The sequence below is a fragment of the Streptopelia decaocto genome (genome assembly GCF_964273445.1).
Source record: "Streptopelia decaocto genome assembly, chromosome: 14".
Classification (NCBI taxonomy): domain Eukaryota; kingdom Metazoa; phylum Chordata; class Aves; order Columbiformes; family Columbidae; genus Streptopelia; species Streptopelia decaocto.
Genome location: NC_138669.1, coordinates 4688624 through 4705349, shown reverse-complemented (window position 1 = coordinate 4705349; position 16726 = coordinate 4688624). Strand labels below are relative to the sequence as shown.

At 41.8% G+C, this 16726-nt stretch overlaps 1 protein-coding gene across 1 annotated transcript in view; it reads left to right on the top strand.

Moving 5' to 3' along the window:
- STK4 (serine/threonine kinase 4) overlaps positions 1-16726 on the top strand; it is a 55351-nt gene that overhangs the window by 27510 nt on the left and 11115 nt on the right. The window contains exon 11 of the mRNA XM_082065152.1: positions 7511-7668. Within this exon, the coding sequence (XP_081921278.1) occupies positions 7511-7668 (158 nt within the window). The remainder of the gene's footprint in view (positions 1-7510; positions 7669-16726) is intronic.

Here is a 16726-nt window from a genome sequence, read left to right as displayed (position 1 = left end):
TGCCTTCCTTGGACTCTGCAATACGATCAGATCCAAGTGAAATAGGATCAAGTTTGTCTAGTGCTCTAATCTGTCCTGTTTTCTATGTTAAAGTGCCTCTTGCTTGTTTAAGCAGCAAATAAAAGGACAGTGGAGAGCACAGGCTGGCCAGGAGTGGTGTGAGTTGGGCTGTCTGGGTCGAGATGAACGCTGGTGCCTCTGCCTTGATAGTGTCATGTGTAGGCAAAAATTCTTAATAGTTTGTGAATGTTTCCAATAAAAAATTCTAGGCTCAATTCTTATGAAGTTGGAGTGGTTTGGGTTTTGTTGTGCTAAGCACAATTGTGTCCTTTTAAGAAGATATTTCTCCTTTTGAGGGGAGATTTGGTTTCATTAGCAAATTAAAAGAGCTGAGATGCAAACTTGGCAATTTCCTATTAGAAAAATGATTCAGAATAAGCTTATTAGTCTTGGTGGCTTTGTGAGACACCCAGTGGGTGACACTTAAACCTAAACCAGAGAAGTGTTACTGCCAAGACTTGGGAAACTTTTTGTCTTCGCTAATTAACCTGTAATATTTCATGTGAAGCAATAATTGTAAAAGCTGCAAGACAAACAGCAGAATGAATAGGGGTGGCAGATGGTTTGTTTGATTGCATTAATATTACAATTGAATAAAGTAGTGCTGGTCTGTAGCTGAGGTAGCTATAGGCGGTTTAATACCAGTAACCGTCCAAAAACGTGCAGATGCGTGTTATCAAACAGCTGATGCAGGTGCCGTAGAAAGAGCTCCACATTTGGTCCGGATCTACATCACGTGTATGTCAGAGATATTGGCTGTTTTTCTCCATAGATAATAGCTCTTCATAGTGGCTTCCCACTACTCAGTGTTATTAATGTCCAGTGGTACAGTTTTGTGTTTAGAATTAATTGGTCCATTTAGGCATAATTGGACCATAAAACACTCCTTGTGTTATGCATTTAAATGACACACTGTTTATATAAACACCTGCATTGATTCAATTCTTCTTGAACTGTCAGAAGTGTTTTACTGCCGCTCTTGAGGTGTGGAGAACGCAAATCTTCACAGATAAGTCTTCCAGCTGTGTTACTCTTCAACTTTTATCTTAATAGCAGCCTTGCTGGCAAACTTGACTTAAACAGTGGCCAGCACGTTTTGTTTAAGAACATGAAGTTGTGTGTCTGTGCGGACGGTGTTTTCGAGCGATGGGAGGAGTTGTATACGCTGTCACTTTGTTGTGGGGTTTTTGCTGTGGGTTTTGTTTCTTCTGTTTGAACAGTGGTACTGGACTCCTGTCAGCAATTGAAATGGTGTTTCTGTGCAGCCCAAAGCATGAAGAACAGTGAAGTCTGGGGTCTTAAGCTGGATGCCTTTGGTTGTCCTGAATATTTGACAAAGCTTTAACACTAAGACAAAGTGAATAAAATCTACATTTTCAGAGACACACTGGAAAAAGAGATGTATGTGTTTTAACACAGCTATTTTTGCTGTTTCTAACACTTTACTATTAAGCAGCCCTGCATTTGTGATGCTGGGGGATAGAAAGTAGAGACATTTTGGTTTTTATTCTGGGCAGAAGCGTTGTCTCGGGGAAGAGGGGAAGCAGGACTGATCGACTCATACAGGGGCAATATGTTTCAGGAGACTTAGACAAGAAACAGAGTAGTAGTAAATCACTTTGTAATTATATCTCTGTCCCATACACATGCGTATATTTGCACATACAGGCAAACTGTAACTTGCCCGTTTCTTCTAAGAATAAACTCACTTCCTACCAGATCAAAATAATCCCTGGATAAAGGTTTCCTCCTGAGCAGGAACGAGGAGAACTCTATAAACTCTTAATTGCAGAAGTTTCAAACTGTATTTACTTTTACCAGCAGATTTTCAAGCTTCAGGAAAAAAAAAAATGTTCATTAGTGTTCATTGTCATGTTGTTTTCTGTAAGTTATTTATTGAAAATTTGTCATGGAGGAAGAAAGCTGCTATATATTTCTAATCTCTTCTGAGTTTTATCTAAAAGAGATCCAGAAGGAGGTAACAGTCCTAAACAGTTTTCATTACTATGAGGATTCCTCGTTGTTCAGAAAGAGTCCTCAGTTACTTATTGGATGAGCATTGGTGCTTTTTCCTTCAATCACTTTGTCTTTTATTAATTAAAAGAGATTAATTAGGATACCTAGGGTTGATTTTTATGGTCATTTAGGAGCTCCTTCTTAACAGCAGAACCTGTCAGGTATGTTCTGCTTTGATTTAGTTTAAGATAGGCCGTAATTATGGAAAGGCTTGTCCTCATCATCTTCAATAGATATAAAGTGTTATGTGGTCTGCTTTTAATGTGAGGAAATCGCAGCTTGTGTTGCCATGGGGTGAAATCAGTAATGATGGAGCACTTTTTGCTTTGGTTGAATAAATTGGCATCTCTCTGCTCTGCCGCATAAAATGACTCGGTCCTGTTCGTACTGTACAAATTATGTTGTCCAGCTGCTAAAGTTAATCTGAGATCTCTAAGAAATAGCCTGAAGCAAATAAAACTGCAATTCCCTTTGAAATCGAATATTAATGAAGTGTTGCTTGCATATCATCATCAGGCGCTGTTTTGTGCAACCTTAATGCTTGTGCATTTTAAGCCTTAAAGTTACATAATTCAATCCAAAGCGGACAGAAACTTGCTAAGGCTGCTGGGGACCGAGCCTGTTCCTGAGAAGTCAGAGAAAGATCTGTGCTTATTTAGACCACCCAAATGAAACATGACATTGGATATTAGAAGTCTTTAAAAAGAAAATTAAAAAGGGGAGGGAGGGAAGGTGAAGACTATAGAGGATAATGGTTTGAGTGCTGAAGAGCAAGTGCATGTACACATGAACTTCAGACTGGAAATGGGAGGGCTTATTACTGCAGGAGAACAGCAAGGGTGAAGCAAAGCAATTGCTTTACGATAGGTCTTGAACCCTGTGTGAAAGGGCTGTATAATCCTGTATATGACAGCGGAGGCCATGCTGCTTGTCCCAGTGGATCTTTTCTGGTGTTACATCTGACTAAGGCAGCGAGGGCTCCGCTTTCGTCAGAGTTCACCTGAATGCTCTTTGCTTATCCCTGCAGAGCTGTTCTGAGCTCCTGCTCACACAACAATACTGATGTTCATACACTTTTCTAAACATGACTTCACACCAGGCAGCACCGGTGAGTTTTCCGCAGGGGTTTCTGCTCCCGGCCCCGCGCCCTGGCCCCGCACAGCCAGCCCAAACCTGCAGTCAGCTGGACCGGCTCCAGCACAGCTCTCATGTTCCATTTGTGTAATTAATACAGCTCCTAAAAAGATGACTGCATATCTAAATGGCAGACCGTTAATGTCTCCAGGGAGCTCTCATGGCCCATCTTCATAAGCAACTCCTTAGGTTCCAAAATAAATGCATGGTGAAGCCTTTCTTGTCACCGCAGGGTGACCTTCTCGTAGATGGCGCTTCTCTGCCATGCTTGTGATCTCACTTTCTGTCAACTGTTCATATTTTAGTCTAACCCTATAAAACTGGGAAGTTAAATGCTTTTTGGCACAGACACGTTTAGTGCAGTGTCATCTTTCAGCAGCATCTGCTTCTGCAAATAGCAGTGATCGATTTTTGTCTTCAGCTGCCTGTTATCAAAATCTTAAAGATACGGGAGTGTGATTCTTATGTTGCATTAGTAACAGGTCGTCTTTGGGAAGATGACACTGTTGTTAAATGCCGAGATTGACGAAATGAAATCCAGTTGTACTGAGATGCTAATTGATTATAATTGATTTGGTGTAATGTCTTTCTGTCTCCAGGAGCGTTTCTGTCTGTCTTGCTGCATATGTGCCCCTCCTGAGATCACAGCAGCAACCAAAATTTCAGACATCTTAGATCTGTATTCCAGATATTTTTCCTTTTATGTTATCTGAGGAGGTTGTAGCATGGAGGGTGTTGGTCTCTTCTCCCAAGTAGCAAGTGCTAGGATGAGAGGAAATGGCCTCAAGTTGCACCAGGGGAGGTTCAGATTGGATATTGGGAACAATTTCTTCCCAGAAGGGGCTGTCGAGCATAGGAACAGGCTGCCCAGCGCAGTGCTGGAGTCACCAGCCCTGGAGGGCTTGAAAAGATGCGTAGATGAGGTTCTGAGGGACATGGGATAGTGCTGGAGTTAGGTTATGGTTGGACTAGATGATCCTAAGGGTCTCTTCCAACCAAAATGATTCTGTGATTCTATAATCTTTTTTCCATTCTTTGTTTGCTGGTTAGCCATCCCTATTTTAATCAGTTAAAAACCAAACCAAGCAAAACCTCAAACATACTAAGTAAAGATGCAGTGTTGCGTGTTGATGTGGAGAAACGCACTACAGTTGGTGGCCAAGGGCTGCGTGCGTGGGCAAGGCCGGGGTGTGGGAGGGCGGGCGGCGTGGGGCAGCGGCTGTGAGGGGCCGGGCTGCACAGGGCCGGGCTTGGTGGGCGGGAGGGCTGGGCTGGGCCTGTGGGGTGGCTGGGACCAAGTGCAAGGTCAGAGCCCCTTGCTCAGGGCCTTGCACAGTCGCTCCAGCCCTGCTCCCTTGCACAACCATCCCTGTTGTGAAAACTTTCTTCCTTCTCTTCAGCCAAGTTGCCCTTGCTGCAGTTCAGACCGTTCCTCTCATCCTTTTGCAGGGGAGAGCAAATCCTCTTCAGGATTATCAGCTCCCACCACTACTTCATATGCTTTCTTTTCCATTTCATTTCTGCATGAAAACAGAAGTTTTATTTAAAAAAACCCTTTGGTTTGGATATGCCATTTGATAATACAGTGTCGCTACAACAGGTTGCTGTCCCCTAGGTGTAACTAGTTGCTTACAAACAGTTCTTAGGGAAGTACAATTGGAGGGGAAATGAGCATGATTGCTTGAAGTGACACTCTGAATTAAGCTCTGGTATAAGCAAACAGTCTTTTTTAAAAAACTAAATAAACAGAAAAGAACTGAATAATCCAATGTCAGTGGAGTGAAACGCTTGCTTTCAAAGTCTCCTGTGCTGCAAATGATTGTTTTCAAACCATACAGTACAAGCTTGATTTAGATTTTCTTATATTTTTCCCCTAGGAAGTCTGAATTATTGAGAGCTGGGCTGGCTGTCAGCAAGCTGGCTATAGATTAGCCTAGGTAGTTATGAATTTGTTGGTGTTAACATTGCCATGACTGACCATCACAACTTACCCCCTGCTTTAAACAGGCGGGACTGCAGCAGAATACAAGGGCTGTTTTTACTTCATTCGAAATAAATGTTTTATCACTTAGGAGTAATTGGATTGCTATTGTATTTCAGTAATTATTCCCAACAGCAAGTCTGTTCTCTGTTCGCAGACGTGTTTCCTGACTGACCTTCACGGAGCCTGTCTGAAGGTGTCTTTCTTGATCTAATTCTGTACGATGAGAGGTTTTTGGTTTTGTTTTTTAATAAAAGGGAGCTGCTGCCAGGGGTGGAATAATTTGTCTTTGCTCCAGTTGTCATAGTGCAAAAGTATAAACAGTTGAGTTCGTGCTTGAGCTTTTAGCTGCCCCTGGAGAGGCAGAACAACGCATCGTGACATTTCAGGCTGCGTAGAACCACACTTCTCTCAATATCGCAACCCAAATATCCTGCCAAGATTTCTCATGCTTTGCAGAAATTTGTTCTGCATTTAACACATCTGTAGACAAAGAGCTGACCAAGGAATTCATACACTTGTCTGAGGATCAGGCAGAGTCTGCCAGGGAAGTTCTGGATCACTGGATGGCAGTTTTATGTGCATGATTAATATCTGGTGATTAAATCTTAATGGGTGACCAGAGCGGCTAATATTTTTTCAAGAGGAAAGCACTGCGGAATGTCCTCAGTGAGGACTGTCCTGTGACAGCCTGGCTCCTGTGCAGACCCTTGTAGGTGAGTCTCTGCGTGACACAGACCCCTCCAAGAATGGCTCCATCCCCTGTGTGCTTGTCTGAAGCTCTAAACCTTTGGCTGATTGCCTGCCTGACAGATTATATTTATTTCAAATGTATGGCATTCAATAGTGAACTGATTTCCACAGTCCAGAATTAGGCTGTTCTGATGCCATTTTCTGTTAACTCTAGTGCTAATCCTGCTTGCTCAGAATGATGCTTTCTGCATTGCTTCAAAACATGTGTTTAAGCTACTTCAGTGTCTAGAGAACCATGTTTTATCAGGACAAAACCACTTCACTAGGTATCATTAGAACGCTTACTTCCATTACACTCACAGGTTTTTGTGAAGCATTTTGTCATAAAGAGCAGCACAATGGCATTGAGCTGTGAGCGTTCTTTAGGTGCCTTCCATGGTGGAAAGCTATTTGCTGAATGGGCTGCCAGATTTATTTGTATGTAGTGGTAGTTAAATTACATGAGTAGGGATTTATTTGGGTGTCACGATGGCTGAAGGAGGAAGGGATGAGTGTTTATATCCCTGATCCCACCAACATACCTGGGCGCCCTGTGAGAATGTCTTTTCTAGCTTGTTGCTCTTAACTGATCAGCAGTGTTCTTGCTTTTCATTTAACTGATGCTCGTTCTAAAGAATAATTTAGAAAATGAGATTAATGCAAATCTAGTTGTGCTAAAGCTTTGTGCCTTTGGCCGTATCTATCCTTCTCCCATCAGTATGGGTGAGCTCTTTGTTACTGAGAATGGTGCTCCGGAGGCTTATGAGACCTGCTCTCAAAAAATCAATGTACTCATGTTTAGGGGATTATTCTGACTCCTCTGTCTCTCTTTGTACCCTTGCCCATTTCTTATTACCAGAAGTTTCTTATCTGCAGTGTAGAATTGGATGGTTAATCTATATATTTGACTTACTCAAGTAATCCACTAGAGAAAGTGTGTTCAGGGGGATTAACTTACAAACTACTAGAGTAGTAAACTTGAAAACTTACTTACTGACTGTTTATGAAAAGAAAAAAAAAAGCTTTGCAAACTAATCCTTTCTACACACAAAAAAATGTAGAACTTGGCTACTTCTACTCAAGGTAAGTTATGTGATATTCGTATGGTCTTTGAAAGCCTTGCTCTTGTCCTGTTCCATTCATAAATATAAAGATGGGTTCTGCTTGTAAAACAACGCTGTTTAGTTTTGGCACTTGGTGTGTTTTGCAGTGTGTGTAACCCGGCTGGGATGGAAAGCCCTGACCTCTCTGGTTGGCAGCAGTTTAGTTCCACTGTTCAGCACACGAGCTCAGTTCCCCGGCCGGGAGCCCTGATGGATCTGCACGGATTGCAGGTCTGGAGGCCGAGGCCTCCAGCGTTGGAATCACGTCTGTGCTGGCTTTAAGCTTCCCTTCTCCAGTTTTCTCACTGCACAGTCAGTTTTATATTTGAAAAGCAGCTGAGAAAATCTGTACTTTATCAGTACTATGTGATATAGTGTGTGCTAAAAACATAAAATCACTTTTGGGCATGATGTAAGGCCGTACAACAAAAAATACATTTTCCAAATCAATCTTTTTTTAAAATTTTATTTTTAATATTTCCAGGGAGGGATGAAACAATGCAGCCGGCCAAACCGTCATTCCTTGAATATTTTGAGCAGAAGGAGAAGGAGAATCAAATCAATAGCTTTGGGAAGAATGTGTCTGGCCAGACAAAAAATTCATCTGATTGGAAAGTACCACAGGATGGAGACTACGAATTTGTAAGTCTATACTTTGAAATTCAATCAATGTGACAATCTTTAAGAGTTTTAGTCAGAGCTGCTATAAGATTATTTCTTGTTTTGACAGACTAATGGAAACTTGAGGAGATTCTAATTGCTAATGCATTTGGATGAGGCATTTTGAAAAACTCATTTTCTTTAGGTATTTCTGAGTAATCATAACCTGTCATTATCTGTATACTTTCCATGTTTAAAAACAAGCAGAAGAACAAAAAAGCCTGAGGACGTGAAGGTGCAGGCGATCTTGCTTTTTTGCCCCATGATGCATTTAAAATAAAAAGCAGGATTCCAGATGGCAGTTGGAAAATGCAAATCCTGAATGTATAGTGTTGGAACCATCGAATTTCCCTTGTTTTACTCACAGTTTGGCACTGGATTTTGTTTTGTTATATAAACACAAGCTTGGCTTCATTTCTCTTTCAAATCCTCAATTTCAGTCTTCCTCACTAAACTTCACATGCTCAGAATTTTCAGGAACTTTTCAGAGCTCCACAGCAAGATCTGTTATTCATAAAAGTTACGATTAAATTGTTTTTCCGAGGATGGAAAATTTCTGGTTTGCATTCAAAACACCAGAACACAGGTGTTGTGCTGAACATCGTTTTCTCCGCTGCATTTTCTTTCAATGCTACTTCAATGCCAGCGCTTTTTGCTGTGGGTGCCTTGCGTGCCCTTATCGGTGTCTGTTCGTGTTGCCCGTGGTTGTCACGGTTGTTGGGTGGTTGGGGAGCGTCATTCCACCTTCACAAAGCAGCGTGGAAAGCGAAATCCCTCTGCTAGTCACGACTCGAGATGTTTTAAAGGCTGGAATAATAACTGGAGCCTTTCTTTCTGTTTGTACAGCTTGTATAAACTGCTGCTCTTACGCGTGTTTTGTTGTCTTTGCTGCTGCATCTCAGATTTTCTTATTTAGACTGAAAGGATGGCTAGCTGAGGGGACCTGCTTTATTCACTCTCTTGTAGCCCTTTGTACTACATTATGTTTAGCCTCGAGGCGTAAAGCCGCTGCATAAGCACGTTTTGCAAAAATAACCTACAAGCTGAATTGTCAGCCTGCGTATCGCAGAGTCGGGGCCAAACACATAATTCTAGGCAAATCAGATACTCCATTTATCTCATTCACCTTACATGCTATAACTTCATTTAACGATAAACAATGATTTTTCGATGTGTGGTCTTTCCCAGGAGAGACAGGGTGGCTTGGAGCATCTCAGGAGTCCTTTGTACTCCGCAGAAGATGGCCCAAGGGGAAATTTGCTGTAATTATTTTACTTTCTAATTCGGTTGATAATCACTTTAGCAATTACTCTTCTTTCCAGCAAGTAGGATGTATTCCACCCTGCAGACCGTGGGGCTGCGGGTGACACAAGGAAAGGTCGGTGCCGTCCTAGCAAACAGGACCCACAAATATTTTTAGAATGTGCAAAGCGACTGTTTGACACGCACGTGACCTTGTTTACTGATTTCCATTAGTACGGAAGTGTTGCCACGTGCACAGATTACCAGTGCGCTGGAAGCAATAAAAGCCAGCAATAAAAGCTGGCAATGAAGCGGGCTTTAGGTCACCTTCACGTAGTAATGTGTAGCAATTTTGCTTCCCAGCTCTGTGTATTTCTCTGTATATGAACATACCAGCCTATCTTGCATGCAGATTTTGTAACAGAGCTACTTTCTTTTCTGTAGCATAAGAAAAACGCTTGAAAGCAACCTCAGTAAATACATATGGATATTTCTGTAGTGCTTATCTGAGGGTTAGTAGGAGTAACCTCAGGTTGTGTAATGTATTCAGTCTTAACACAGGATTTTTTTTTTCCTGGTTTACTAAAAATGCATCAATTTAGCTAGCTGTGGGTAAAAGTCTTGTTTATTAATGCTTTATTAATTGAAAGCATCATGAAATAAGCATTGTGGAATAAGAAAATATACATCTACTAGTAGGTGTATCGAGTACATCTGTCCTATACTTGCCGGCAGCTCTAACTCGTTTCTGCCCGGTCAAAGTAGGCAGGTTTGAGCAGACTTTGTCTATAGGGTTTGCGGGATTCCGAGTAAAGATGAGATCAGGGAGATGCTGCTGAATACAGTTTCCTCCTGGGCCTTAAGAAATGATTGAAATATTATTGCTTTTTGCTACTGCAGACTAGATAAATATGCCTTGTCTTCTCTTCTGCATTCCTTTCCCTATGTGACCAGCACCTGGAGTCTCTTGTCTTCCAAAAAACAAAAGGCAATATTAAATTACAAAAGATTTTTGCTCTTTTCCCTTGTGGCAAAACCATTTGACCTTTTCTTGACTAACATTGCTCCTCCGAAGCAGGCAGATAAGACACTATTTATATCACAGTGGCGATGTCACGTTAGATAAGGGTTAGAGGAGTCAGCCCCATCCACCGCAGAGCCAGAAACCCCAGATCCTCTACTAAAAGGTGCTGAACTCGGTTCCTCCCAGATGTGATGCTCTGTGTCCTGGTTGTGGCTGGAGATGCCATAAACCCAGCGGTGTCTTTCCAGCTTTGAATTTCTGAGTTAGAGCTGCTTATGAACTGACTAGTCAATGCCCAAAGGTGGTAATGTTTATCCCAACTCGAGTTTGAACCAGGATCTCCGAAGATTTAGGCCCTGCTTGATTATGAAAAATGTTGCCAAGAGCATTATGATTTATTTAACATGGGGGAAAAATACTAATTATGGGCAAAAATTCTTGCTGTTAGGAAGAAAGTAACAAACTGTAATATGAAAATGCTGCAGGGGTAGGCTGCTAATGGGCAGGCTGCATTGTATGTAGAATTCCTAATCGCCCTAATCAGATCTCAGAATTTTTGTACTTGAATTTAATGTTGCCAGTGAACATGAGTCACATACTGTTGCAGAGACTTAAATTAATAATGCTAAAAGATTTGTTTAGACATTGTCATACATTTTTTCACTTTAATCTTTCAGTGGTACTGTAACATATGACAGAATTAATTGTGCAGTGTTTCCTGCCCTTAGACACAACAAACCCTTTGCTTATTCCTATTTTAAAAGCCTTTTAACTGTTCTGAGCGGGTCAGTATTCTAATATCACTGGTGGCTAAATTGTTTTGTTAATTCTGTCCCTGCTTGAAAGGCTTTCTGTCTTGCCAAACCTATTGCGTCAGGTATTTGTGGATCATCCAGTCACGAATGTTGTATATTATATCACGAATTGTTTTCTTGAAAGCCTGTTTTGTCAGGTTCTAGCCACTCATGACTTATGGTACCTATGACAATACTGAAACCTCTTCAATTTTATTCGGTGAGTGTGGTTTCACTGGGGAAAATGAGCAGTGGTGGAGCCCCCATCAGTCTTGAATTTTGCCATCGTGATGCAAGTGCTGTTGTTTCAGTACCTGTAGCGTTAAACTTCGGTTTTGCTGTAGACCTGATCCGTAGTTTTTGGTATCTCAGTGAATCTATGCTAATTGAGTATCCTTGGAGCTTCTTTTGGATGTGGAGTCAATTAGGACCTGAACTTTTAACAAGCACTAGAGCACAAGCACTGCAGGACATGGAGTCTTTCCACAGGCTTTACACAAGGAGTTGTAGCTGTTTGCTTCAGGGCTTTTTTGATTCCAGCACCTGTATATCTGCCGACCATTCGCAGCCTGTCAAAAGGAGGAGAGTGTGTTAGTCTAATTGTGTCTTCAGCTTGTCCAGGTGGACAAATGGCTCTTGGTTTGTGCTGAAATTGTAAATGTGAGTCCTTTTCCTTCTAGTGAGACAAACTGGGTATTGGTGTGATAGCAGGAGTTTGAAGTTGTTACTGAAAAGCTTATAGCAAGCTTGACTCTTCCAAAGCATTTCAAATCTCATCAGGGTCACATTGCATTTTTGAGTCTGGTGATTGGGACCAGCTTCACCGTGTCTCCGATGGGACTCTGCTCGTGCACCCGAGGTGTGTGTGGTCCAGGCGATGAGGATCCAGCCACGGTGGGTTTTCCCAGCGCTCAGCCTGGTGAAGCTGCGGCCGGTGTCTCGCGGTGCGGTGTCTCGTGTCCCCGTTCCGCTTCCCCTGCACCACTGTACAACGACCACGGTTCACAATGGGCGTCACTCGGCACAGGGTGTTTCTTCTCCCCGCTCAGGGTGTGGAATGGCTGCGCACTGGAACCAGCCGTTTCTTTCGTTGGAAGTGATTTATAGGGAGGAACTGTTAGCGGGCAGGTGATTTATTGCTTATCAATAACAGTAAACACGTTCTGCTTTTCAATGACCAGAGTCTCTAATTTATTGTGTTCTGCCTCTAAAAGTGTCATTTGTCTTGTGAACAGCTTGTTGTCTACCAGTACCTGGAACATTCAATGTCTTTGGTTTCTCTGTACATTCATTTGGATAGCGTTTATTAGCAGTGCAATATCGATGCTTTATAGCTTTACTATCTTTTGTCCTTCAAAGAGTTCGATCGATTAAAAACTTGGGAGTGTTTCTGTACCGTTGCAGGCTTTGAAAATGATGACAGGCTGAATAATTGAGTCTCTTTTTGTTGGAGCCGGTCTTTGGGTCTTTTCTAGCAGTAGGAAAAAGTCACGGTGAGGGTGCGTGGATAAGGCAGATGCTGGAAGAAAGGTACTTGCATGACATGGGCAAGCTGCTGTTGTGTGACCTTTCGTAGTTTATCATTTTATGGTGTTTCCTGTCTCCGCTGTGATCCTCTGAGCTTTATCTTCTTTTTACTTCTGTCTTTAAAGCAGCTTACTAAAGGTATCAGGTACCGGCCTCTACACTAATCTTTCTGTTCTTATCCATTCCCCATCCAAATTACTCAAGCGAATAATCCGAGCTGGTTACTAACACTCCAGAAAGTCTGTCTGCTTGGACAGGAGCAAAAAAAGTTTTAGTAGAGTGTGCAGGTTTGCAGGTAATTTAAATGGGACTGTTTGAAAATCAAATAATCTTCAGAGTCCTATTGAAGCATTATGAAACTTGCAATACATTCTCTTCTGAGATAGCGAATTTCTCTGACTCTTGTGTGACAAAGAAGTTTAATTGTTCCAAAAATTTGTTTGAACATGTAGAGTTCTGCATAGAAGAAGTAGTTTGGTTAGAGCTTTTTTCAGTAACGATTTTTCTAAGGCTAAACCAAACACTCTGAGGGAATCTTCAGGGATTTCTCTGTCCACAAGTTTATTCCCTTCATCTATCATGAACTCCCCCTTTTTCCCAAGGGTGGCTGGAGTAAAAATTACCTCTCTGGCACTGGTTTCTTCCGATAGTCTTTCTTTGATCATAAAGTGAACTGATTTGCTAGAGCATTCAGCAGTTTGAGAGATAAGCGCGGGTCTGGGATGGCTGACGGGTATCCCTGCCTGGGTCCTATGGAACTAGGGCTGATTCCTCCTTGGGAATTGAGTGAACTTGTCTGTGCTGTGCTGAATTGAAAATCAAGCTTTCTTTCCATGGGAGAGCATTAACACCATATTTTTGTTGGGAAAAAAACCCATACTTTAATAACAAGAATATTTTTCTGACAGTCAAAGATAGTCCAGAATAGGGAACTGTGGTTTTCCAAGCCTGAAATCATACCCCCATTGTATCTCCTGCTAATTGAGGAACATCTTGAAGTGAAGTGTAGTACCTAGCTGTAATTTGCACTGTGAAGTATGATTTGTAAAGAGACAGGTTTTTGTGATGTTTTATTCATTGGTTTTAAATGTCACCTGCCTTGATTCATAACATTGATGTCTCTGAAATGGTTTTCCTTCCTTTTTTATTCCTTCAGCCATCTGCCAAGAACATTTAAAGTGCTGCTAATTGTTTGTGTTTCTTTTAAGAGTTAACTTTTCAGCATATTGAGTATGTTCTTCCCAGCAAATGCTTTTAACTTGTGACATCTTTATTAAGGAAAATCGTTCATTTTGTCACCTTGTAATCAAACATCCAGTCATTTTAAAAATAAGCCCAGGAAAAGCTTGTTTGTCTCTTTTATTGTTTTTAAATGGTCTCGAGTCTTCTGCGTGCAAATGTTACGGAAGATAATCTGAACCAAACCTCATCGAATTCATGGCTGCTTCAAACCACCCAGGTGATTTACAGAAAGCTCCATGTATGTAGGTTTTATAAACCTTTCTAAATTCCCTTTATAACAAAAACAACAAACAAAGAAAGATACCACATTAAAAAAAAAAATTGTTAGCAATCTTTGAAATTGAAAAAGTCAGTTGAGTGGCTTGACTCTTATATCACTTGTGGAAAGAATAGATTTCTTCTCCCATTTGGTAACAGGGTCGTTGCTCACCACCTGCTTTCACTTTGGTGCACACTGACATTGATTGCAAAGCACTTACTGCCACAACTTGCTGTCAAAATTTCATTTTTTGCTTTATTTTTGTATATAGGAGGCCTTCTGTGACATAAGGCTTTTAAATGCAACTTGCGGTGAGTGGGAAGCAAAATGAGTTGCTGTTGTTTGTGTTGAATGGCTTAGGTCATAGCCCTTAATGGAGACTGAAATAATGTAACCTGGAATCAACTTTATATGAGAGTTTTCAGACTTGTAAATTCAACATCCCAAACTATCTTGGAGGCCCCTTTCCTACCGTAGCGTTTAATCTGCTGAGACATTGACTGAAAGTTTTGTGGATGAACTAAATAACCAACAGAACTTCACGCAGGGATTTGGATCATGGGGTTTGTTTCACTGCTGCTCTGTGTTCAAGGTCAGGCTGCAACGTGCATTTCTGCTTTGGGAAAAAGGGAAGGGGAATTAATAATTGAATGGATGACGTTGGAAAAAAATCTCAGAGCATACTGAATTCTTTAGAAAAACCTGTTTGAGCCTTGTTATGCCTTGACATCCGTTTTCAAGGCCGGGTGTGTTCTTGGCACAGCATCTCCCTTAAAGAAAGAAGCTGCTGCTCAAACGAGATCTATTTGAAACGCTTCTAAAATCTTATCGCAACTCAGCTGTCAGAACAAATGTTTATAAAGGGTAATGTAGCTTAAAAAGACAAGCTTGTCCAGGTTTTTCTCATCTGTAGCACAAAGGGCTCCTTTTGGGGACTCTTTGCATCAGGAGCCTAATATAGCTGCTCTGGATTGTCCCTCAGAGGATGGAGTCTGGTCCATAAGGGAAAAGCCTGAGGATAAAGGCTCCACCAGGCCCCTGTGAATACTTTGCAATGGGTAGAGCCTCATCCAGAAAAGTGCCAGAAATGATGGACTGTGGTGGAGGAAAGTTCTCTCATCTCTGACATCTGGACCTGACACATTTGCCTTTGTGCACCCTCTTGTATTCCTATAAACCCTGCAGTTTTACTGCAAAACCTCCAGTTGCTTATTGCCAGTGTTGTTTGGTGCGTGTAATTACGGGCGGGTCTCCCTGCATGACTCACCGGGAGATTTTGCAGGGGGCAGTTTCATGACATGTGAGGCACCTCGGGGGTCGTGCTCATGCACAGAAGGTGCTGGAGGTTGCACTTGGCCATGGCCGGGGTGTCCTGGGAGGTTTGCTTCGGCTTTTATGTCCATAACCTCAGCAACCAGACGGCTTCAAACCCCAAGCTTTGACCTTCAAGAAAGAGGAGCCTCGTACACAAAGAGCGATGTACTCCAAAAGGAATATTATTCAGAAATGAGGTGCTTAACTTCTTGTTTAGTGACTTGCCATCACACAGGATCGTTATAAATAGATGCCCAAGTACTAGTGAACACTTAGGAAAAAGAGTTTGGTTTAAAGCAAACAGCATTTTCTGACAGATTGCTTTTCTTAAAAAAAGAGACAAAAAAGCCCACGTTGGTCAGCTTTACAGTCGATTTCTGCAGCTAGCTAGATCTCCAAAGCCCAATGGCATGATTTATTTTAGCATGTCCAAAGGTATTTTAGTACTCTTACTTAAGAAAATTAAAGCATAATCACTTAGAGAAGGAAGAAAAAACCCTTGGCTGTGTTTTTTCCTTAATCAAATCTCTGGCAAGCAAGTGTTTTTTCTGAGCGAGTGATGCTCCTTTTTGGGAGGCTGACCTTTGAGCTTGGTTTCTAATTCAGTTACTGAAAAAACCCCAGTGAGATAACTTGTCTTTGTGGTACAGGATTAGTCAGCCACTTTCGAAGTCCCTACAGGATTTTAAGGTTTGGACTTCTTGAAATTCAGTGCTGCAGAATAACACTGACACAGGTTGTCATTTCCTCCGTTTAGATTAAGCGTGTATGGTATTTGGGATGATTTTGGAAGTGAATAACGTTATTCATACTTATAATTGATACTAAGTCTAAAAAAGGAAATTTAATCTTGAAGCTCAGAAGATTAAAATGCATTGCTCTTTTTAAAAAAACCTTTATTTTTTTATGACCACTCACATCAATGAGCAGAGCTTTGGATGGGTTTTCTTCCTTAATATAACTTCTGTACAATGCTGAGGGTAATAACAGTGCGCAGTGGTTATATGCTTGTGCTGGCTGTAACACCTAACCTTTCTTGAGCCTTTTAAGGATTACAGTAAGGATTAATAAAGCGCAGTTCTTGGCTAAGAGCAGCTCCGAGATGCCAGCGTTATTGATGCGGGTATGGTGTTCCCACAGCTGTGCAGTTTTCTGTGCTCGGTGGGTAACCGCTCAGTGAAATCGCTGCGGAGTTACGTCTGGGTACCCAGAGGAGCCGGGGAGATCTGGATGTTTGCTACACCGCCGAAACTGGTGGCCGCGCTGGGAATTTTCTGACAAACAGCAAAGCTCCCCCCTGGTTCTTCTGGGCTTTGGAGAAATGGGAGAGAAACTTCAAACTGCAGGGAGGGTGCAGAAGTGAAGATGCCTCTTAGCTGGTGAGGGAGCAGTTGTGTATCTAAAGTGTGTACGTATGTCTGTGGTGGTCACAGGAATTAGCTACTGACAGTGTGCTCGAGGAAGGTCCTTGCTGAGCCAAGCAGGATCAAATGGTATGGCTGTTTTCATTCGGTCTGACTGGAGTCTGGGCTTGATTTGAATCCTTGGTACAGCATTTCACAGCATCATAGAACCATTTTGGTTGGAAGAGACCCTGAGGATCATCAAGTCCAACTATAACCTAACTCTAGCACTAAA